At 49.6% G+C, this 22,045-nt stretch overlaps 1 protein-coding gene across 12 annotated transcripts in view; it reads left to right on the top strand.

Moving 5' to 3' along the window:
- LOC144148956 (inactive dipeptidyl peptidase 10-like) overlaps nucleotides 1-22,045 on the top strand; it is a 541,623-nt gene that overhangs the window by 417,369 nt on the left and 102,209 nt on the right. For 2 of the 12 annotated variants that reach the window (XM_077680512.1, XM_077680505.1), the window contains exon 1: nucleotides 15,426-15,550. The exons of the other annotated variants lie outside the window; for them this stretch is intronic. In XM_077680512.1, coding sequence (XP_077536638.1) covers nucleotides 15,485-15,550 — 66 coding nt within the window. In that variant the 5' untranslated portion in view covers nucleotides 15,426-15,484. Of the gene's footprint in view, nucleotides 1-15,425; nucleotides 15,551-22,045 lie in introns of those variants that run through there. 12 annotated transcript variants of the gene reach the window in all.

Here is a 22,045-nt window from a genome sequence, read left to right as displayed (position 1 = left end):
CGCACCACCAACCAGCTGCTGCCCCTGCTTAATGTGGTAGTGAAGTCCATGTGGAAACATCGCCTCGCCCGGCAATTCAGACGACCAGTGGACGCCGTTAAGCTGAACATCCCCGACTACCACAAGGTCATCCCGCCGTCCTATGGATCTGCGCGCCATCCGCAAACGTCTCGAAAGCTGCTACTATTCGTCAGCTCAAGAGTGCATCGAGGATTTCAATACCATTATCAATGACTGTTATACGTACAACAACCCGGGTGAGGACATTGTGAGCATGGCGCAAACCCTCGAGAAGGTCTTTCGCGCCAAGGTGAGCGAAATGCCGAAACAGGAGATGGACGTGCCGGTGCCGCCTCGCCGCACCTGGAAGGACAAGCGAAAAAGTCGCCATGGCCACCGTTTATAATGGCACCGATGCCGACTACCCAAGTCGTGGGCAGGACGCGGTGAGCCCGGCAAAGAGCCCGCAGTCCTAAGGCGAGAGTCTGCCTGCAGCCAGAAACTCCGCCAGCACATTCAACGCCTCTCCAACGTGCACAGTCAAGCGTATCCGCCCGGTCTTTTATCAGCACGTCTGCAGCCACGGCCCCACTGTCCCTTTATAGCTTGTAACAAACTTCATAGAATAAAGCCTTTTAAATGTTGTCCGCACGGAAACAATTCTCTGGTGTGCAAAAACTTCAACGGCCGAGCCGTTCATATGGTGGCGGATTACCCAGCGAAGATGTTTCTTTAATTGGGTTGCACGCATTATCGTAACAAAAGCACTTCTTATTGGTTGGAAATGCGAAAGCATGAATGTCTATTTGAATGCCTGGGACGCCTTGCTTCCAACTCATGTCGTCGAAGGGCTTTGTAATCTTGCGTCTGGGGGCGCTTTGCTTTGCGACCCACCTTAAAGCTTTAGAATGGTTTCGGCCGGTCTCCTACGATTTGACAAAACTTTTTGCTGAGCTGGCTGGTACATACTTAAAGAAAGAAGAAACCGTGACGCAGGCTATCCGTGGACGCAGAAGACAAGAAACGACAGATACGGGCGCCTGTATCTGTCGTTTCTTGTCTTCTTCGTCCCCGTCTACTCTGCGCCGCGGTTTCTTCTTTCTTTGGGTCTCCCACGCGTTGCGCCGCTGCTCGTTCCTGCCGCCTTTATCGGGAGAGTTGACGACGGTGGGGAATTGGGAGAGTTGATGTGAGGTAGCCGCCGCTCAAGGCCGCTAGTCAGGCTTCTATGTGCTTACGCAACCAGCTGCTTAAGAGTTGATCTTCCACATGTGTAAAGTCGTGAGTCAGGCTGCATATATGACTAATAATACATAATTCATCGCAACTCCCACCGCACGCACTCACGCACGCACGCACGCACGCACGCAGACTGAAACCAGGGTAGCCAATACGGCACGAGGCAGGCGCGTCTCACCGCTGGCGGAGAAAAGATGACGAGTCCGTCGACGCGTCCGTCCCCAGTTACTCGTAAGTGCGGAAATAAAAATAGCCTTGAAGCATTTTGTACATCCTTATGGGCAGATGCAATAAATGAGCTGGCATCCTTTTGTTGATACTTATCGAATGGATTTACCGCTCTGAAGCCCATATTCACTTTCGGGAGAACAGCGTCTGCCTTTGTCCATACCTGTGCGCATCTGAGGAAAGAGTAGCGCGCAAATAAATGTGCTTCGAAGCTCCTTTTGTGTTCTTAGTGCGTAATTACTCTCGGATGTCTCGGTGTTTCAAGCGACCACCAAAAATCTCGCGCTATTATTTTTGTGATTTACCGTTTCATTATAATTCGCATAAGTGTATCCGCTCTCAGTTTCACTTCTCTCGCACTTAGAGTCTGAGCTTAAAGATTTGGCGGAGATCAGAGAAGATTGCTTTCTAGCTGCTAAAAACATGCTGCATAAATGCTTTCCGGACTCGATACGTGCCATTGTAGGTCGTTGGACGTGCCCGCCCATACGCGAAGACCACCCACTGGAGTTTTCGGTCATCTATTTCCAAACAATACTTGTGGTAGCGCTATATCGACAGACGGGGCGTAATTAGCGCATCCCCCCCCCCCCCCCACACACACACACACACACACACACACACACACACACACACACACACACACACACACACACACACACACACACACACACACGCACGCACACGCACGCACACGCACGCGCACACACACACGCACACACGCACATGAATACGCACACGCACACGCACACGCACGCACACACACGCACGCACGCACGCACGCACGCACACACACACACACACGCACACGCACACACGCACACACGCACACACACACGCACGCACGCACATGCATATGCACACGCACACGCACACGCACACGCACGCACGCACATGCATACGCACGCGCGCACACACACACACACACACACACACACACACACACACACACACACACACACACACACACACACGGATAAAGCGCCATTTCAGCAGTTCATGATGTGATGTAACTGTTGGCAAGAGGATGTGAGAGGGTGACTCCCAGAAATGTAGGACCTGTAAAACATCTTTTTAAACCTCAATCAAAAGAAATGATTCGTGTCTTTATCCCACCCCCGACTTGCTCATCCACTGTTTACTCTTCTGCAATAAATTTTGTCTCGTAATTCGTAGTGTACCAGTCCCTTGAAATTTCGTTTATCGTTAGTACACTGTACATAAATATGTTTTTTTTCTGTTACCCTTATGGTAAACGGCACACTATACCATTTTTCATACGGTTGTTGAAAGTGTCTCTTCGCACAGGCTTTGCTGCGTCGACGGCAAGTTACACGCTCAAGCGCTGAATCTTTGGTAATCGGCGAATTTCGGGGGAACTTTAAGATGAACAAAGCAGCAACAGCACACTCCAAAGAATTCCCGGCTTACAAGTTGGTTCAAGAGCATAGGAAATTGTTAATCATACGGAAATGTTTAGAGATGTTACGAGGCAAATTTGCTTTTGCGAGTTCCGAGATAAACAGTAGAAGCGGCTAGCATGATTACGCTTGCACGACTGGGCGCGAGGTACCGAACGAAGTCCGGCTCACCTCGTTATCCAGGCGCTCTTTTTAGTAACAATATATTTACAAATATAAATACAGAGGTTCCTGCATAAACCGACTGCACGTGTGTCAGACAGCTGAAGAAGACATATTTATACACTCACACAAACACGCACACACACACACACAAAAAAAAAAAACGTTCCCGTATTCTGGAGCTATGCGTGCCCATCAGCAGGTGTCGGCACCAGCTTGATATACGACCGCGTCGGTCGACTTCAGAACGGAAAAATAAACCACGTGAGGAAGCGAACCCAAAGCTATAGTACACAGAGCGTTGACGAAATGGGTTATAAACACGGGGCGAATACATCATTTCCGCACTGTCTCATGGAGGAACTCGGAGATGTGCAAAAGGGTGCAAAGGTAGAGCTCCGGAGGAAAGCCGCTGATGGGAAGAAGGGGCCCTTGAGTGTCGTGGAGGTCCCAGCTCTGAAATTGGGTCTCATCTCTGCCGTTTCACCTTCACCTCCATGAGGGCTCGTGACCCCCGCGCCAGCGCGTCACGCAGTTCAATGTTAGAAGCAGACCAGTCTAGAGCTGCAATCGCCTGCTCCGCATTCTGCACAAAATGCCGTGCACGCTGGACAAAAGCGGTGAGCGCATTCAACCACATAAACTCCCGCTGTCGATGGCGACTGGAGAACTATGACGTGGACCCTGTCACGATAGAGGGGGCGTTCTGAAGCCATATTTAAGAGCTTCAGGTTCATCCAGGTGAGCTGCCAGCACGTGTCAAAAGCGCACTGCAGCTCGCTCCCCCTCCTCCCGTCCTCCTGGCAAAAGAATTGGCGCAGCTTGCACTAGTGGTGCAAGGCTGGAGAAACAGCAGAGCTGGCGGCCCCTCTCCCTTCGTCGGAGACCAGGCTGTTTCACCTGGCATGGATTTCCGAACTTGCCGTTCAAAGTTCTCCATGACTGGCAGGCGAGGATCGTTTTGTGCGCAGCCGCTCACATCTCTCCCAAGGTGGACTGCTTTAGCACGCGCTAGAACCCGCGGCAACCGACTTCTCGAACTCGGCGTCTGGGCTCCCCATTTGAGGCGCGGACGCGCGTAACTGCAGCACGCGAGAGATCACGCCACGAACGCTGGGGCGAGTGTTCTTGAAGGTCGAGCTGGCCGACACCGGGCACTCCTCACTAGAGGCATGCTCACGTGCACTCAGGGTTTTTTTCATTCTTTTGCGAGCTCCTCACGTGGCACAAGCCCACGCGTGAGCCGGGACAACGCCAGGCGCTCCTACGGGAGGCGCACGCTCGCCTACGCTCGCCTGGGCTGAGTTTTCTGGTGGAACTAAAAGCTTAAACAGCTCTGCTATCGAAATGCTAAGTTGCACTCGTCAAAAACGTGCCCGTTTTCCACGCAGCCATGATTCTCTAAGCTCACTTGAGCCCTCGAGAAGCGACAGGATGGCTCAGCGAGCAAGATGGTCTCTCTCACCTGATTCTTGGTGAGCACACGAACGCAACATCTTCCGCATACACCAAGTGTTTGAGTTCTTGGTCGCCAAAGACTGAGCATTTGATTGATTTCGATGCCAGCGGCACCAACGGCTGCCTACAGAGCAGCTCAATGTAGAATGCAAAGAGGGTAGGGGACGTGGGAAAGCCTTGCCGGACCAACCATCCGATTTCAGTTGGGAACGACCATCCGATTTCAATATCTTCCGCATTCCACCATTTCGTAGCCTCTCCCATGCTGACGAAGGAGCCGCAAGCTGCAAAAAGGCGCAATCTACCTAGTAGAAGGCCTTTCTAAGATTGAGCTGAACAGCCAAGATAAGAATGTCAAACTCTGCAGCCTCGCAGACAGACTTCAGACTATGCGCGTTATTCCGTTAAAGCGTAGGCCTGTCCGTCGCTCAACACAGTAGTCGGCTAGCTTAGCGGGGGCGACGTTGTGAACATATATTTTTTTACCCGACACATTCGGACGGGCTCAGGTACGCCTTCGCGGATAATTTTCGCTGAATTGTGCAAAGGGCTTCCTCCACCGTCAGCAGGAAAGGCGCGTGCATAATATGTGTTGCGCGAGCAAAGCGGAGCTTGGCTGTATGCCTCGGCCTCGGGGAACACCGGGCCGCTTTTCCCTCCCGCGGCGCAGCGTGCTATCTGCAGGGACAGGCTGGCCGCCGCGGCGGGACGCGCGACCGAGCGGACCACGATCAGCTGCAGATCGTTAGGTGCGTGCAACCCCCGTGGGGCAGGAAGCTGTGCTACCCTGCGGAGGACTGTTATCGAACCGGAGCAGGCGACACGGGCGCCTCTGGGCCTGTTCCCGCAGCCTTGGCGGGGCTCCCTAAGTGGCTATTCCATTAGGGCCGACGTCTCCACAACGCTCACCTTCCACCGAGCTTTATTTTTTCCTCTCCTCCCCTCCATCATAGACGCGTCGTTCGCTCACATTTTTTACGCATATTGAGCGGCCACTAACCCACCTCATGAACTGAAACCACTTGCGCACCTCCGTACATTTTTTGTTCCATCATGTCCCTCCGTTCGGGAAGTGTGTTCATTAGCAGCTCATTTGCAGCCCTCGTTGGGAAGCGCCACGGTGGTATGCGGCTCATTGAGAGTTTCGGCTTGGGTCCATAAAGCGAGCTGACGACGAGCCAACTTGTTGCGAAGGGGAAAAAAAATTCTAAAATCTTCGCTTTTTTCTCAGTACGAATCAACGCGTGTCTTCTTACGCCACAACCACGAAGCGATATCGTAAGACACGTGTAATATTACTAATACTTCTTGAAAACATTGTGACATTCCTCAAGTGGAGGCGCAGTACGCTTCCTATGCTTGTTTTCCTCCGCCTGACGTCGTGAATTTGTTACGCAACAATAAAATCGCAATTTCGCCTCATCTGATCAGCGCTTTCTCAGGTTGCGAGCCGATACTAGCATTAATATAAATGCTGAAAAACACTACTCTTGTGAAGGAATTTGATGAGTACGTATAGTGCGTCTCCGCCGTCCCAGAGATCAGGAGGCCGCTGCTCCTCACGTGGTCGAGAAACGACAAAAGGACATCACGCCTTTCCTATGCGGAAGCCAGCTTTGTAAAGCTCCCATCATTGCAGAACCGTTGTTGCTCGGAAGAATATCGTTCTAGGGATCTCTTTAGTTTTTTTATTTGACAACATTAGCATGGGTGCTTTGCTGATGATATTACCCGTGCAAACTTGCTGCTAGCTGTTGCGGTCACTCGAACTTATGACAGCTTTCGCGCCGCCCTTGTCAACGTTGTCGATTCTTTTCAAAACTTAATCGTTGCGTTGACCGTTGCTTCCCCAGAATCTTTCGTCGCAAATTCTCGCAAGCGTATGTTGACCGTTGCGGATCCTGGAAAAGCGCTATTCAGCAGGGACTGTGTTTAATTGACACCGAAGTGAGTCGCACGCATTGGCTTGAGTTCGCAAATTTGACATGGAGTACAAAACTTCGGGATCACTAGCTTGGTCTGAGCTTCTTCGATGGGAATCGACTCCGCCACCTCTGTCCTGGGATGACATTACCTAATCCGTATGCGCACCGTGCTCTCGTCCTTAGATGATTGTCTTTGGGGGGAAGGGGGGGGGGGGGGCATATTTCCCTTTTGCGTCTAGTCATGGACTCCACGTGAAAAAAAAAAGGAGTACTGCGTTACGAGCCTAACAGAAGAAACAACCAAATAGGACTGCATTAATAAACATAGAAATATGCCCGCTGTCTGTACATTTGGTATATTTATTGTCATGTTTGAAACGACTAAGACTGCCTGCATCGTTTGTCGCCAACGAAGAAAACTACGCCTAAGCTTGCTACACTTATCGGCCTTGTGCATTTCAGGACGGTGTGTTGCGTCAGGTCCACTGGGCTATTCGCCACTACGGGCGCGTTTACGAATGTCGGCAACTTTCTAGTTGCGCGAGGTAGAGCCTTATTTTTTCTATTGTTATTTTTTTTTTGCGTGTGAAAAGATCGCGTCAGGCGACTTAATAACGTGTGAATGAAAAGCCCGTGTAAATAAACGCTTCATTGTGTTTTCTTTTCCTGCACAAAGAAAGGTCTCAAGTTCGCGCAGCACTATGGCTTCACTTTCCGATTGAGCAACGCTCAATTTCTTCCCCTTCATCTGCCCCTTTACTTTTTTCCTTCACGTGTCGGGTGCTATTATTGGACCGAGGTCTTTCGGAGAAAGGACCCGCACTTCGGCGTCGGCGGGCCCGGGCGCTCAGCGTGTTCGCGCGATTATTCGCGACGGGCCGAAAAAGCTTTGTGGCCTCGCTCGCTCCCGCCACGAGCGCAGCGCTTGCAGCCGCAACGCGTCACGGTGGACCAAGGGGGAGGGAGTTGCGGCCGCGGTGTCCATTCCGTGAGCCAACCAACGTCAGAACAAGCGTGGAGATAAACAAACAAGCGGGCAGACCGGCGGCTCTGACCGGAACCCGACTGTCGGCTCCGACCTCGCTTGGCGCGTGTGCGCACTTCCAGGTCCCCCCTCCAATTCCCTCCCCTTCTGCGACGCGTTTCGCAACGGCTTAGCGCCATTCTCTAATGGAGGCGTGCTTCTGCCACTCGACGCTGCCACGCGGATGGGGACGCAGCGGACCGTTGGGCGCTTGATTTTTCCGGAGCTTGCCCGAAAGGCAAACTGGAGCCCGCATTGGTGGGCATTAGGAGCTTTATGGGCGCGTGTTGCACTTTTACTTTGTAGGTCACAGGAAACTTCAGGCGCGCGCATCCTGTTGCCAAAGGCGCCCTGTGCTCTCCCTGAGGAGAGGATTTTAGAGTAAGGCTATAGAGTAAGAGCAAGGCCAATTACCAGGCCTAGAGTTCTATTGCGCGCAGCACCTTAAAGGAGTCCTGCAGCGGGGCCGATCAAACGCTTTCACTTTTTTTCCTTCGTTCATGAAAGCACTTTGAAAGCTATAGTTATCGCCAGCACAGAGCGGCACTGTGGGATTAGTTAGCTGCAGCAGACACCTGTTCAAGTCTCTGCTTTGCTTTTGTTCCTATTTTCTTCAACGTGGCCAAGGCGTGCTGTTAAGGCGAAAACCTTACATGACCCATGACCCATTGAGCGAAACAGCCGGAGTCCGGCATCGTCGGCGTTGGCGTCTGTAACCACGAAACTGCTCCTTTGGAAGCGCTCAATAGCACGAGACGTTCCATAGCACGCGGCCTTCCATAGCACGAGCTTAAACACGGCAGTAGTGAGAGGTGGTCGTTCGCGCCAGTATAGCGCAGATGAAGGGCGCGGAAGAACGCAGTTGAACGAACGAACAGTCGGTCAATACGTCTCGGATTTTGTTCGCGAAGTCGTCGGCTTGTCAAGGCTTCCCGCGATTATCCGTCGTGTTATCTAGAACCGCATTTTAGATGCGACGCTGAGAGCATCTCTTGTCGGCGGCCCTGTCCTTCCTGCGTGCGTCCGTCGTCGGCGTCCGCACTCTCCTCCGCTCACCCCCTCCTCTCCGATAGCGAACACTCTCTCGCGAGGGGCATTGGATTAGATTCGATTGGATTGGCTTGACTTGGCTTGGATTGGATTGGATTAAAGTGGATTGTGTTGGATTGTGTTGCGTCATAGCCGCGGCAGACGCACTGGCGCCGGCGCGTGCCCAGGTGAGAGCGAACACTCTCTCTCAACATCTACGGGTGTGCGGCCCAGCGCGCTCTCACTCCGCCGGTGGGCGGCGCTGCGCGCGGTGCTGCGCATGTGCAGTACTCTCTCTCTCCGCGGTCTCCTCTCCTTCGGGCGCGCTGCGCATGTAACCGGTGTGCCGCTCTCCGGCGGCCTTTCGGTCGACGGTTGCTCTCCGCTTGCGCTTGAACCCCCCTCTGCGTCGCATCACACCAGGGTTCCCGCGAGGGGAGGTGGGCGTAATTTTTTGCAACGTAATCAAGCCGCTTGGCACTGAACAGCCGCACGAGACGACGTGCTGTTTGCCACCTTCCGTGGCGGCGCGCTATTCAAAACACTCTGAGGTCTGCTTCACCGCAGGACACTTGACTGACGGATATAGCTGTCACAGGGGCGAAGTAGTCGGGTGACAGGATCCAGCGTACGACTTGACTCGGAGATTGTGGTTTTCCCTGTGACATTACGCAGTCGAAGTATGGCTTTTTACTTTCCGTGACGCATCAGCGCAGATTGAATCCTACAGCCTAAGCGTATGTAGAGCGTCCTCATTTGTCAGAACTGCCTCTTTTGGATGCAGAGATTCATCATCCGAGTGCGTTAATTGTGACAAAGATGACCATTTTTTTTTAACAGTGCATGGGCTATGTGCGTACCTGCTGCAGGCCTTGAAATAAGCCCACACCTGGGCAGGGGCGACCCTTAGGTGCACGTCTGCGAGGCAGCTTTCTTCAACTGGCTATGAGGCGAAATGGTTGCTGATGTATTGCTTTCCCCTAGTTTGCACTAGGTGGTTAAACGTTCCCCTCGCACAGTGAATAAATGCGCCGATGCTGGTATGAAGTTCACGCAGGGAACAGGCCTCGTGGTGCTCCTTTGTGCCGTCTTGTAAGATCGCCACCGAGCGGAGCACACGGACCTCGTATGGCGAAATGATGATCGGACCCCTTACGCTCCGGTTCTAGACAAAGTTCCGAATGACGTCACAATCCAAGTTTTCGGCAACGCACTCCAACCGAATGTCAAAAGAACAGCGGAACTTTTCACTTCGTAATTTGGCACTCATCAAAAAATAATTGCTGAGCGCGTCGTGTGGCACATAAATACGGGCGCTCAGAGATGGCGTGATCTAATTTTCCAGATACACCATCCCTTACAACCCTAGAGAGTAAACGACGCGGATAATGGGAGAACGAAAGCAGCCACGGTCCAAACCCACCGAAAGGTTGCGGTGCGGTACAAATGGATATCCAACGGTTCCCCGAACGTCGTCAATCGTTTCGGGTGGCTCTCGCATGAACGAAGCGGGACCCGGTCTGTTGTGACGCAGCAGGAACAGTTCGTAGGGCATCGGTCGTCGCTTTATTTTCGGTTTTCTGGGTAGTTTTAAGGCCTTTCAAACAAAGTCGTTAATGCTAAATCTTAAAAATTTTGCCATGGCGACTTCTTTGGGGGACTTCTGAAAAATGTGATATAGGCATCTAATTACCATTATGTATATATATATATATATATATATATATATATATATATATATATATATATATATGACGAAAGCTGACGAAAGCAAGTCTCTTTGCTGAAACGTTGGCAACAATCGTGCTTTTACCTTGTTGAAAGTTTTCTTTTCTTGTGTTCTCTTCTACCATCTTCAAAAGTTCAACTGCTCCCTATATATATATATATATATATATATATATATATATATATATATATATATATATATATATATATATATATATATATATATATATATATATATATACGGTGATCAAAGTTAAGTCGACAGGATTTTTTTTAAAATAGGCGCTTAGATAGGTTATGCGCCCATGGGGACACATAAACAGGAGTTAATTATTGATGTAGGTGGCTTAATTAACCAAGATTTATTAATTAACTTTTTAGTGGCTGCAGTAACCAGGCATGTTTGTATTGGAAAGTTAGACGCAATCGTGTTTCTACGCAGTTTCAATTGGCAGAATTCTTCTAGCGCACCCGTAGTCCGAGATATCAAACGGCGAAGTTTAATTGACGTTCGCATGATTACGCATGCAAGACAGTCTGCACCGGCGCAAATATCCTCCCTTCTGTGACGCGCCTGCTGTGTACGGTGTTTAGTTCGACGAAGGGGTCGAGGCACAGGAAAAAGTGATAACTGGCACCCATTCATTCTTGGCTGGAGTTATCGCAATGTGCAGTACTCGGAACCACTATCGAAACAAAGAACAAAAGGGAGGAGCTATGCGCCGGTCTTGAGTTCTAGCATGCGTAATCATGCGAACGGCAATTAAACTTCGACATTTTATATCTCGGACTACCAATGCGCTAGAAGAATTCTGTCAATTGAAACCGCTTAGCAACACAATTGCGTCTAACTTTTCAATACAAACATGCCTGGTTACTGCAGCCACTAAAAAGTTAATTAATCAATGTTACCTAATTAAGCCGCCTACACCAATAATTACCTGCTAATTATGTGTCCCCCTGGGCGCATAAACTCACTGTAGAGGTGGTCTTCGCGTAAATCTAAGCGCCTATCTTTTAAAATACCTGTCGACTTAATTTTGATCACCCTGTATATATATATATATATATATATATATATATATATATATATATATATATATATATATATATATATATATATATATATATATATATATATATATATATATATATATATGTGTGTGTGTGTGTATGTGTGTGTGTGTGTGTGTGCACGCAGTCATGTCTCATTATCACGGAAACAAAAATCATCCATAACATGTACAGCCAAACACTAAGCATCGCCAAAACTTTATATGACCATAGTTGACTTAGGCGACAAGGTATAGCTTTACACTGATCAATGGAAATCTACTGAATTACTGTGAAATCGCCGTAATAATGCTTCGGAACCAACCACGCAACACTACATGGATGATGGACGTATCCTTCGGTTGTTTGCAAAAGTTTGTCAAACCTTTTGCTATAACAACCGATTACTAACTGCTCATAATATTTCTTACGCGCGAACAGCTTCCTGAACCTTGATCTGGAGGCGCGCGAGTCCCGAGCGGTATTATATATATAAAAAAATGAAGCGCGCATTGAGTGGTACAAATCCTAGCGTCAGCTGAATTTATCGCTGAATGAAATTATTAGTTGGATGAGATTTCTTATTGATTGATTGATTGCGTTTTATTGGCTGAAATTATTTATTTGACTCCTCTAGTTATGCGCCATACTAAGTATGCATATACCCATGCTGGGCCACCCATCAAATTTTCCGCGACCGCCAACCATTCCGAATGCAGCAGTCCCCGGAGTGACACCTAGCACTTGGTGTACTTTCGCAGGATAAATGCAGAAGGTAAAGTTAGATCATCCTAGTGTAAGAGCAGTAAGAGAGATTGGTTTTCCTCTTATTCACTCATTTAATTTCACGCAATTCGTTGCCTCTTCCTAGTAGCCTCAGCATACAGTTTGAACCCCCTCATCGCCTCCCGCCATTGATAAAATTTGAGCTTGCCCTCGATACTTCTGACGTCGTCACGCTCGAGGTCTTTTTTTTTTTTTTAAATGCGAGTTAAAGTAACTTCACCCTGGTGCATACATTATCTTTTGGCGCGATACCTTTATCGGCAGCTCGGCACTGACTTGGGGCCCGGCTTTGTCAAAATTCTTTTCATCCAAACGTCAGAACATCACAGCTCCCACTGCGTCCACACTTCAACCCCAGGCTACTTGGAAACAGAAAGAAAACAAGCCCAGTTTTCCAACCCACGCGCGAGCACTGAATAAATACCGGCGTGCAGGTCACTGCTTGAGCCTTTCCGGGAGTTGCCCCAGTCGCCCGAAAGACGCGTCGTTTGTACCGCGTCTCTCTTTCCCCGCCGCGCTAGCAGTGTTTCCATTGCCTATTAATCAAGTTGGCTCCGCTGGCAGCCAGGTAATCGAGTCGCTAACGCGCTCAGGCGCCTCTGCTTGCCACCGCTAACCGAATAAGGGGCTCGCCCCGTGGAGCTTCACACACGCGAAAAAGGGGGAAAACGCATATGCGAGCTTGGATCGAGATAAATGCGTGCTACGCGCTGCACACTCATCCGCAAACCAATTTCCTCCCGGGACTGTGCCGACTCGGTTCCTGATCCGCTTCGAGCCCTTGCAGCCGCCAAGCAGCCAATGTCGCCGCGGTTCCTGGCAGTCATATCGCGCCGCTGGCGGGAGGAGAAAAACTCGGCGGTGGACGCGACAGCGATCGCTGACAGGCGCGACCACCGGGGCTCTCCGCCGCGTGGATGGAGCAGGACGCAACTTGGGTGCGTGGTGAAAACAACTAAGAAGGATGAATGCTAGTGGTTCGCGGTGCTTAACGCCACAAACTTTCCGAGGGACCGCTTATCTCGGTGAATAAATCCGCCTGACAGGAAGGAGCTGGATAAGTAAGAACTACTCTGCTCTGCCTGACTCGATGCTGTATTGGACGACTCTGGCACAGCGGATTGCAAATAAAGCGATAAAAAACGTTCAGTACCTCCTAAAAATTTTCCTAAATAATGAATGACTGCTTATAATAAAGGCGCATAAAATTTCATTCTGAAGGCAAACAAAATTATGAGGCACGGGGACCCCGTAAATTTGGGTGGAGGGGGGGGGGGGTGCAAGCAACATGGTGTATAAGCATTACACCAGTTTTTCGTGAGTGAAATGTGAATGAAGATGGCATTCTAAAAATATTTAAATATTTAACCGGGAAATTGGCATAATATTAGACGACCACATCCCAGCGCGCATGGCTAAAATCAGTAATGCACAATCGCATAATATTTGCGTGTCTTTATTGGCTGGGACATCCCGACGTGGCGAACGGAATAATGGCCATTTTTGGGATATTCAGCCATCAAGTTTTCGAAACCGTAACTCGTTCTGCGCGTTTTAAAGAATTTCTGTGGCTGTGCTTGACCACTACGCACTTAAGTGCTGCCATAAAACTAGCATAGTGGGTCAATGACGAGTCCCCGCACACGATGCGACTCAGAAAGTGTAATCCGCGCTGTGACATTACGTGATGCCAGCACGGCGTTTTTAATTAGCTGCTGTTACTGCACACGTCATCTAAAATTGTCTCGCATCGTTGTTTGTCGAATTTGATCTCTTGGACGCAGCGATGGGTTACCCCCAGGTACATTGTGGTGGAGCGGACCCTTGGTGACTGTTAAAAATCTGCAGTGTAGCTCTGGCTTTCCGCTAAGAATTATTTCTTCGCTCGCAGGTAGTGCAGTATGGTAGTTTATTAAAATTTTTGAGTGCAAGCAATATAACAGGCGTTTTTGAAGCAACAACTAAATCAGATGCTGAGCACCGCACAATCTCAATCTGGTCATAATGTTAATGCGTTTCTTGTAAGCTAAGCGTTATTGCAGCAAAGTTTTAGTGTCTTCGGTGATGCCGTTGTACGTCAATACTTCCTGCAGGAAAGCCAACGTTCTCTGACGACAATGATGAATGATCGTGGGTGAAGGGGAAGGAAAAAAAAAAAAACGCTTCCCGTGGCCGGAATCGCACCTGGGCCGCTCGCGTTATGAAGCCCGCGTCTATCCGATTGCTCCATTTTGACGTGGTAGAAGCAAACGACAAGTAGCAGGTACCAATTCACGCTGTACACCCCAAACCCACACGTTAGGCCTACGGAGTGCACACCGGAGGGTTGCTGTGGGTATTCTAGAAAAGTGGTGCGTACCTCCAGAGTAGCACGTAATCACATGCGGTGTGGGAATGGCCAACCAAAGAATCCATCACGCGAAAGCTTCGCGTTCAACCATTGTCGTCGTTAGACGAAGAGGTGCATGATTTTTTTTTTTCTTTTTTGCTCCCGCCTAAATGTGTCCTCAACAGGCAGAGTCGCTTTCCCCACGTATTTCAGACCAGATCACCCAAATATCTACCCCCCCACAGGTGTTGTACGCTTTTTATTTAAAACTATGTGCAAAAAAATGTTTGTTTTTCTCCCACGTTTTGCTTCGAACCTCGTGCTAAAAGTTATTACTAAGCACAGGTAGCAGCAGTATGTCGATTTCTATATTGCTCGTGTTGCAATAGAAATTTGCAGGGCGAACACGAGCGATCGACCAACTTACCCAACCAACAAAACCAACACCGTCCTGAATTTTTCGCTCATCTGACAAGTAGGTGTTTGCTAAAAGCAAGGTTTAAAGTGGGGTTTTTACGCGCCGAAGCTACACCCGGGCTATGACGCGCGCCGTAGTGGACGGCTGCGGATAGAGCACCTGGGTATCTTTCACGTGCGCCCAAATCACGACACACGGGTGATTTCGTTTTTCAACCTCCGGCCCCGGCGTCCGGGATCTAACAAGCGTGTCCTCGTGCTCAGCATCACAGCGCCTTAGCTGCTGAGCCACCGCGGCGAGTTATCTGCTAGAGCTGAGTGTTATTTTTATCCGTCTAGACCGGGCTGGTTATTGGTCAGGATGACAGCGGCCTGTCCGCTGCAAGCATACATGAGCGAATGAATGCATTTCGGGCCCGCCTGGCCGTCCAGTGCGGCAATCAACCTGCCGAAAAGCGGGCGAAGAAAGCGGGCCAGAAGGACGCACGAGCAGCCTCCGCGTTGACCAGGTGCCAGCGTGCGCGGAGGCTCCAGATGCGCGCCGCCGAGTCCCGCTGGGCGGCGCGGCCGTCGGACTTGTGGCGCCCGCGGCCCGCGTGCGCATGCGCCAGCGCTCTCGCTCCTCTGGTCGTCCGCCCGCGGAGCGCCTGCGAGGGAGACGGCGCGGACATGTTGAAGGGTCAGCATGACTTCGTCCGCCGAGCCGAAAAAGAAGCCCACCGCCGCCCCGGTGCCGCAGGACCCGAATGCGGTAAATAGGCCCCAGTCCTCTCTTGACGCGCCTCCTCCGTGCGCCAGCCGGGGACCGCTGGCCGCGGAATCGCGCACCTGCGTTCACGTGTCGTTGTTGATACTGAGAGGGCCGGGTCTCGAGGACCGCTCCTCGCGCTGCCCGTGTGACTCCGCTCCCTTCCTGTTGGACGCCGCCGCGAGCGCTCTTTTTCAAAGCGCCCAGCTGCTCGCGGCCGTCCCTGGGAAATTATTAGGACGCTTCGATTATTTTCTTGAACTGTCAGTGATTTATCCCTCATCGGTGCGCTATAGCAATGGCGACTGCATTAGGTGCCCTCGGCCGTACGGCTGTTTTATAGGCCCCGAAGTTCGTTTAATTAAGACTCCTTTCATAACGTTGCGCCTCGAACGACGAAATGATTTTGCAGCAATTGTACTGCACGTTTTGCTTCTTAGTTTGTACAAACGGAACTTCTGCTCATAGAAACTGGAAAAACGTACACACCCGTCTTTTGTTTGAATGCCGCCCGCATTGTCCGTGTGCCAGCTTTGATCGCGCGGAGAAACTATGTCGATCGTTTCGCGCCGCACCAGTTGCAACCATCTCCGGAACAAAAGAGAACCGTGCAATCGATGTGAGTGCTGCAAAGCAAACATATTTGCTGCCACTTTTTGCTGTTATTGTTGTTCGCTGATCGATGAAATGAACGCACGAGATTTGAAAGGCCTGTCTGCCGCGGCGACAGCGCTGATTTTCTAGAATAGCGTCACATTACGAAGGCTTCTCCGCAGTGCATACTTGCCTAACTGGAAAGCCTGATTTCACGAGCGAATAGAATGGTTCGAAAATACGTTTTTATCTTTGTTTCAGTTCGTGAGTTGTTGTGTGGAATGGTCACCTTAAACGGTAACGTAGCATTTAGGCAATCAAACATTTGATGTAGTTTTAAGCATTACGACCAACAAAATCGTAGCTTTTTATCGCTGTTACTAAATTTACTTTGTGCTTGTGCTTGTTTTTTGTTGAATTTACCGCCAGAGTTTTTCATGCAATGACTGGTGGAAAACTAACGGCGCACTTTCAAACTTGATGAATTTGGAGCTTTTATAAGCCTCTACAAGGCCGGGCTCTATGCACGGAAGCAAATGCAAGGCGTGACAATCATGTACGCACCACGTTCCGCCGTATTTCATGACAGCTCACGCTTGAAAATTTTGCTCTTCTTGACATCGACCTTTATCAAGCGCTACAGGGAAATAACAGGCGTTCGATTTATCATAACCAAAAAGCACTAGAGGAAGCTGTGGTGTTTTTTTTTTTCTCTCTCTTCAGGAAAGTGTACCCTTTTAATGCGTTGGCTCTCACCTTGCAGCATCTTTTAAATAAAACGGGCCTATCCCATTTTGTTGAGTGGCCGATTAAGCTATTCCGGCCTATGGCGGCTATCGTCCTGGTTACATAGGGTGGGGAGCCTGCGTAAAATGGTGCAACGGACTCTAGCAATAAATGGCAGCCAGTGTCAGCGGAAACTTCATTTCTACTCTGAATGATGGAAACCGAACGATGACTCAGAAAAATTGGGGTTTCACTCTCTCAAGATGCTCCGAAGCTACTCCTGAGCTACGAGGCATGACGAAGTGTAGAGGCCTGGATTAAACGAGGATTTCATTCCTTCGCCCACAAACTGCCGTCGCAAAAAAGATGGGTTAGGTCCTGTGCTTCCCAGTTTTTAAATCTGCCTATTGAGCCGCGTCCATCAGCCAACAGGCTCATTTCAAGTTCCGTGAAATGAGGCTGTTTGTGTTGGCATTCCTTCACACGTGAGGATGTATACGACACACAGGACTCGAAGCTGGTGAAAAACAGAGACCCAGTAGCAGTGCGTGCCGCGGTGGCCAGCGCGTTGCCCTGATGGGCCCAGACCAGGCCGGCCCGGAGTGCTTTCTTGGGGGACATTACTCATGCAGAGAATTGCAAGCTTCCAACGGAGCATTCGCGAGGACTTTAAGCTACGAGCTTAGCCTAATGAACTACTGCGGGACTATTGGGCAAAAATTTATCGAGTGGCCGTTTCCTTCCGACGGGCGAACGTTGCCCGACTAAATCGATGTTTAATTCAGCGACATACTTGGCGCGCGCTGCTTGTTGGCGGTCACCATCCGCTCGGTTTTTTTTTCTCTGGAGCGTGAGATTATTCGGTAGAAAAGCCGTATATATAATTCACGGGCCTTATTCTTGCGGCCACTCGCCAGGAGGAGGTCGCTGGTTCGGTACCGCACAGTGGCGCTTTTCGACGAGCGTCCCTTATCTGCCGCCGCGGCACATGCGCAGGGTCGAAGCTCTGCGAAGAGCCTGTTTGCGAAGCCGCGTTTCAGGCCTCGTGTTTCTGTTTGGGCATGTTTTTGTTGTTTTTGCCGGGATGTTTGCGTACGCCCGCTTTTGTCCCGCTTCCGCTCTCCCCAGTTTTCCCGCGGCTGCTTTTCTATTCGGACCGACGTTGTTCGCGAAATGCGATCTCTTGGCGCGGTGCCAGCAAACTCTGAACCGCCGAGCGAAGGTACGATGCGTACGGAGGCAGGCCGGAGAGAAAACAAAAGCGGGGAGCGAACAACGACTTCCCTTCGTCGCCCGTGCGGGCACGCATCTCCCCTCGCGTCGCCTCCCGATTTCGATGTCAGGTGGAGACTTTCCACCTTTATGGGCAGAATTTCCGCCTCGCTGCTTGCGACACCTTTTGTTCACGATCGTTCTCTTGCGCCTGAGCGCGTGTAGTAAGTCTCCCGGCTGCTGAGCGGCCAAGTTAGGCGTATATGTTCGGAAGATCGTACAAGTTCGGAAGATGCAGAAACGCTCGCAAGGTCAGGTGCTAAGAAGGTTCCGTCACTTGCTGCAACACTGCCTGTCACAGGGGAAATTATGGGGGCTCTTCATCCACACCTGGTCATTGTTTGCGACCTCGAGTCTGTCAGGGCAACAGCGTGGGCCGGTTACAAGTATGTTCAGTTTCATTGTAGCCGTGAATTAGTAGCCGACCAAATGACTAGGGTAAAAATGAGTGCGTAAAAACAAATCAACAGAAGGCTGGAAAGGCCGTGGACGCCGTATTTCTGTTGGGAAGTAAGTAGAAAAACATGACTTTGGGCACACGTTGAGAAACCCTAGGTCGACTAGCAAACCCGCCATTCACTCTACTACGGGTCATTGCTCACGTGGTATTGCTGGCGAGTAAACACCAAATTTGATTATTTTTTTTGTAGCGTGACGAGTTTTCGAAGTGCACTGAATAATTCTCTTCTCAACTAGGTTTTTTTTTTCTTTACACCACAAAATCGCAAGAAAATGGTCTAACGTTCAATACGTTAAATAAAGCTTGCGGCGGCGTCTCTGTCCGCCCTGTAAAAACACCGGCTGGTATTCGCTGCGTCCTGTTTTTCGCATCTGTGAGAGTATATACTCCCTGGATGTATTCCCAAGAAGAAGAAATTTGCCTTCGTTGCGCAGTTGATAAACTAAGGCAAAGCCTCTTAATCCCTGGGCTTGCCGATTTTTTTTTTCTTTTCTAAGATTGCGGAACACGTTATCAATCACAAGCTGAGCAGGTGTCCAATAACCAAGAAAGATGCGACGCATGCGGCCGCTTCCTGAAGCGAACATGTCGCCTCATGTTTCATAGATGTCATTAGAGCGGCCATGTTTTTTTCAAGGGCGAATGCAGAAGATTTCTGGCAGGACAGCCTAAAGTAATACGCCTTGCGTTCGTACACTCTGCGAAGTCCCCGTAGGTCGTCTTCACCACAGCGCTCCGGAATGACCAATTGAAGTGACCCAGTGTGTAAATGCGGCTTATGACGAATCCCAACGCATGATTTGACTAAAAAAGTGCGTATTCGCAGGGACAACACGCAAGGTGTCAATGGCGTTTTGTATTGCGCAATGTACCTGCGAAGGTGCCCTTTTTCACTAAGAATAAATTAAAAATAAATTAAGAATAAATTAAAGTTAAATAATTTTAGAAGCCTATGTGGCTATCTAGTGGCACTTAAGATTGCATAATCTTTTACTCAGTTCTTAATCACGGGACATAAGCAATATAACCAGCAACGGAAATCGTTGACTGATAACCAGAACATTAACTGCAAATTATGTTGTAGCTGCTTGACGGAAAGGTCCAATATTTAAGACGCAAGTTTTGCTAGTGCTGCAACGTTCAGTTGGTTGCTAGGCGGCGCATAAAGCTCCTGAATGAATTGTATGTATCAGCTCGCCGCTGGCGCAGCCGTGAAGCCAGGAATTAGTTCATACGTCACCAAGGCTATTTGTTGCACAGACAGGGTCGTTAGGTGGAACACTTCTTTTAGAAACGGCTGTGCAACTTAAACATTTTGATTGATTGATTGATTGATTGATTGATTGATTGATTGATTGATTGATTGATTGATTGATTGATTGATTGATTGATTGATTGATTGATTGATTGATTGATTGATTGTGGTGTTTAACGCGCTGACGCAACGCAGGCGATGAAGCGCGCCGCTGTGGAGGGCTCAGGATTAATTTCGACCACCTGAAGATCTTTAACGTGCGCCGAAATCTCGTACACACGGGCGTTTTTGCTTTTCGCCTCCATCAGAGAAGTGGCCGCCGCGGCCGGGAATCAAACCCGCGACCTCGGTCTCAGCAGCACAATGCAATTTACAGTTGTTTCTTCTTGCAAAAAATGCTGCTCTTTCTTCCTTCCAACTTTTTTTTCCAAATTTGAGTGATCCTGAACGTAACTGAAATGTGACGTCAGGAAAGACAATCTGTTGGTTTCAGGCATGCTTACACGGGCATTCAACCTGATACTGCGTTAGGGGCAAAAACAACATGACAGTAAGGTTTGTACCTTCACGCTTAGTATGATCACGTCGCGGACTCTCTTTAATTCGATGCCGTCCTTAAAATCTCCAAGTTATTCTTTTTTGTTGTTTAGCCCCTTAAGATTACAACAAGCAAGGGAAGGAATGCTTAAAGAAAATCTTTTCTGAGCGGTCTTTCTAACGGCGCGCCTATGGCGGACCGATAAAGCGCAGCATCCAACCTCGTGTTTCCCGACCAGCGTTCTGAGGCGTCTCGCTTTCGAATTCCGCGTATCTTTTGTCCATATTCCGCCGTCCGTCTCCGTCAGCGTTGTTCCGCTCCGTGTTCGCGCAAAGTACACGGACTCTCCATGAATAAATGCACCAGATGATCGGACGCTCATTATGCACTATCGATCAGCGCTCCTCGCAAAGCCTCTTGAAAACACCCCTGCAGACGTTGCGTGCTAGAAGGTCGGCCTGTATGCGCTTAATTCCGCGCCAAACATCTCGCGCCAGATGGCCGACGTTGGATGCATTTTTGTCTCCTTTCTTCCTCCCGCAATGCTATTCGCTCACGGCTTCGCTGACGCGCTTTACACGATCGCACGACAGGGCACTGAAGTAAAATGGGAAAGGACTTATAATTGAGGATGGCGCTTTAAAGTTGAAGAAACGGTTATGGATGGTTTTACATTTCAAGTGGTCCAGTCTTCGTAAGTGAACTGACAATGGTCATCGCTAAAGCCAGGGCACCAGTTAGCAACTATACGCATTCCATGGTCTGTACACGTGGGCAGCTTCAGTTCAGAATACTTACGTCACGGTTTTCTCGATGACGCGCCGTTGTCGACAGCTGAGTGCCCGGTGCTCCCGCTGCGACATGACCGGACAGCTATGCGACATACGACAGAGCACATGTGGCTGCTGCATCCGCCGCCAGATACTGAGCCTCATTCGCGTGGAACCTATTTTAGATTTCGGGCAGACCCTGCGGCGCAGTGGCGCGGTAGCTAGAAGTTTCCGTTGCTATGGGCAAGGTCATATAATAGAGCTACGATTGCGGGCTGCAACGACCGTGTGTCTGACGGAAGTGTATACAAACACACTGTGTGTACAATATTGTGACACATTCCGCGGGATTCCGAACGGATAAAGTTATTACGTAACCCCTCAGTACGGTGCGCCTCACAGCGAAGGTGTAAATTCGCGCGTTAAACCGCCAAAAGGATTAATTTGGGACAGTTCTACAACAATTTTATATTGATTTAGCTTGTATAGATGCTTCCGGGACGCTTTTACATTGCCAAATAGTGTCATAAGATGCCGTCGGCAGGGCCGAGGCTTCTGAAGATTGTTTACTTTACTTACGAAGGTATTGTGTAACTGCAAAAAGAAGCCTCGTTTCCGTCATAATGATGTTGCTAACTTAAAAAGTAAGGTTTCACGCGCTCCTCATGAGCTGGGAGGCGCAGTAGTGGAGGGTTGCAGAATAATTTGATCACCTGTGGTTTTCTAATGTGCATCTAAATCTGTTCCATTCAGTTTTTCGTCGCCTTTATCATAAGAGCATGCGCCGGCGGAAAGGAAATAGAACTCTCGTACACGAGCTCAGCAACACAACGCCTTAGCCACTTAGCCACCATGGCATATACCCGTTTGCCCGTTTTTTAAA

The sequence above is a fragment of the Haemaphysalis longicornis genome, unplaced genomic scaffold (assembly GCF_048455015.1).
Source record: "Haemaphysalis longicornis isolate Haplotype H1 unplaced genomic scaffold, Haemaphysalis longicornis Haplotype H1 scaffold_1, whole genome shotgun sequence".
NCBI classification, from domain to species: Eukaryota; Metazoa; Arthropoda; class Arachnida; order Ixodida; family Ixodidae; genus Haemaphysalis; species Haemaphysalis longicornis.
Note: the sequence above shows the minus strand (reverse complement) of the source record. Positions and strands in the feature narration are given on the sequence as shown.